The sequence below is a fragment of the Papilio xuthus genome, unplaced genomic scaffold (genome assembly GCF_000836235.2).
Source record: "Papilio xuthus unplaced genomic scaffold, Pxut_1.1 DF825946.1, whole genome shotgun sequence".
NCBI lineage: Eukaryota > Metazoa > Arthropoda > Insecta > Lepidoptera > Papilionidae > Papilio > Papilio xuthus.
Window position 1 is genome coordinate 10,477,226 of NW_013532703.1, and position 2,528 is coordinate 10,479,753.

Sequence of the window (2,528 nt, forward strand, 5' to 3'; positions counted from 1 at the left end):
AGAAGAAATTCAAAGATATGTGTGAAGTCAACCAACCCACACTTGGCCAGCGTGGTTGACTATGGCCTAATCACCCTTAACTTAGGGTAGGCTCCGAGCCCCTCGGTGGGGACGTATAGTGAGCTGATGATGATGATGATGATGATTCATTGTATTAGAATTTACCACATATAGAGTATTTTTATATATGATAGTAAGCTATCGATATTTTAAGCCATGTGATAAAGTTACATCGAAATTTTATGTATGCATAGAAAAGAGTTCAACGCAAATAATTCGACACTTGGTGAAAACTGTACCAATTAACGTTCAGTGATTTTTGTGTTAAACTTTTTAATCGTAGTAAGGCGAATGCATATTAAAACAAGTCTTGGTTTTTCAATAATTTAAAAACAAATAGGAATCTGAATTTTTAAAATCTCGTCTCGATCACCTTCTCATAGGGTTAACGAAATTAACGCATTTAATACACGTTGCGTTAACTTTAACTTGAGCAATAACTTAGTTGGCGGAAATGTCGGTAGCGGATTGGTAGGGTTATTGCGTCGTCGACGTACGTCGGAAGTCGACAAGGACGCCTGACGCCCGACGCCGGCCCCGGAGGATCGCACTTTGCGGTTACTGCCAAGGCTTCAATGACACTCGCACCGTACATGGAAACTGGAAGTAGTAATTATTCTCACAGGCTCTATAATATTTTATTTCCTCTCTTGGATTACATAACGACATACAAACGTACTATAAATTAAATAGTAAATATATACTAGCGAGTTTGTTATGATCCGAAAAGTAATCAAGTTTATTGCTGTAATTTATATATACTTATATAAGTTCAATTTATTTACTTTCACTATTGCTCAATTGCATCTCAAGTCGCATAAAATTGTTCGATTTATTTACATGATTATCAAACTCAGCTTCAAATCTGGTTGTTACATTACTGTTAGACTCGATTTTGTAATTTGTGCCATGTGATGTTTATAACATGGCTGACAAAAAGACACTTTAAGTTAGTACAACCCGCGCTTTACCTACCTCAACCGTTCTTATGCGAAAACTATTAAATCAGACGTATTGAATCACATCATATAAATTTATACATAGCATCGGTTATATAAAGTTATGACGTGCACTTCTCAATTGATATGTAGACATATAATTTGAAATAATATACTATAACATACAAGCCTTTCTTGATTTCAGTAATTGTGTCAATAACAAGTTAATAGGCTATCATCAGAATAACGATTAGATGATGTAAACGAAAATATTTGAACGAAAACATAGAAATCTATTAAAAGTTATTGTGATATTAATATCTAATCCAATATCATTTTCTTGTGTTTTTAACAGAATTTCAAAATGACACCGCAGTGGCACGTTTGGGATTTACCGAGTCAAGATATTGGGGGTCCATTCAATGCTCGAGCGCGATCATTTGACGATGACCAGGAGGCAGCAATGCGAGCTTATCACACATTGAACGAGGGCGGGAAGCCCCTCGCGAGAGCGGCATTGCCACCCCAAGTGCCAGAGGAACCCGAACACAACTGGGAAGTTATTGACTATATTGAAATAAACAATCGAACCGACTCCGTTTACGTCGAAACTTAATGTATTAAGAAACACATTTTTCTTGCCAAACGTATTTTAATAGCTTCATTATAATGTCGGTTTGTTAGTGGATTTAAGTTAGGCGCATCACGTACATGTCCTTAGTAACGCATAAATCTTTAGATTTACGATTCAACCGAGTCGTAGATATAAGTTACAATGATACTTAAATTCTAAATGTATGTAATGTACTTACGTTTGATATGATCAAACACGCATTTACTAAGTTAAGGTTTTTTTCAGTATTAATAAATAGTAAGGTTAGAAGTCGTTAGTGGTTTTCGTACATATTTGACCTATTACAGTAAGTATTAGGTAGGTCTAAATTTTTTAGTATTAAAAAGAGTTATCGATAGTTTAAAACAATGCATTTATTTCGTTAGGTTTATTAACAATTATATTATGTGAAAATGAAAAGAGATGCTAGTCTTATTTTAAAGGATTTTATTAATTGCTTTGTCTTAATTTCTTGTTTCTTAAATTTAAGATAAATTTGTAAAAAAATCATACAAGCTGAATTACGATCTTTTATTTTGTGATAGTAAATAAAAAAATAAGTGGAATTTGTGTTTTTTTTTACATTATTAAGATTGTAATTTAATCGTTAAAATCCCTACAATATTTAATTAAAATTATATTAATAGTTAAGAAATAAACTATAAGGTATGGTGAATGATAATATTTATTCTTTAACGGTAGTATAATATTTTTTTCTCTAATTTAATGACGTTGTAAAAGTTGCCATGTATTATTTCTATGTTTATTAGAAAATTAAAATAATCCTGTGCAAACTTTATTGTGTACATAGCTTTAGTCATCCTTTTTTATTCCATGCGCGTTTGTTTTAGTGCTTAGTAAAATATACTGTGAATCAATTAATTTACGACTAGCCTTTGTTAACATCATCTAAAAGA

The 2,528-nt window shown here is 32.3% G+C and overlaps 1 protein-coding gene across 1 annotated transcript in view; it reads left to right on the forward strand.

The window, feature by feature from the left end:
* LOC106123889 (A disintegrin and metalloproteinase with thrombospondin motifs 7) overlaps positions 1-2,042 on the forward strand; it is a 14,758-nt gene extending 12,716 nt beyond the window's left edge. The window contains exon 13 of the mRNA XM_013320302.1: positions 1,354-2,042. Within this exon, the coding sequence (XP_013175756.1) occupies positions 1,354-1,614 (261 nt within the window). The 3' untranslated portion in view covers positions 1,615-2,042. The remainder of the gene's footprint in view (positions 1-1,353) is intronic.
* Positions 2,043-2,528: the final 486 nt, after the last annotated feature.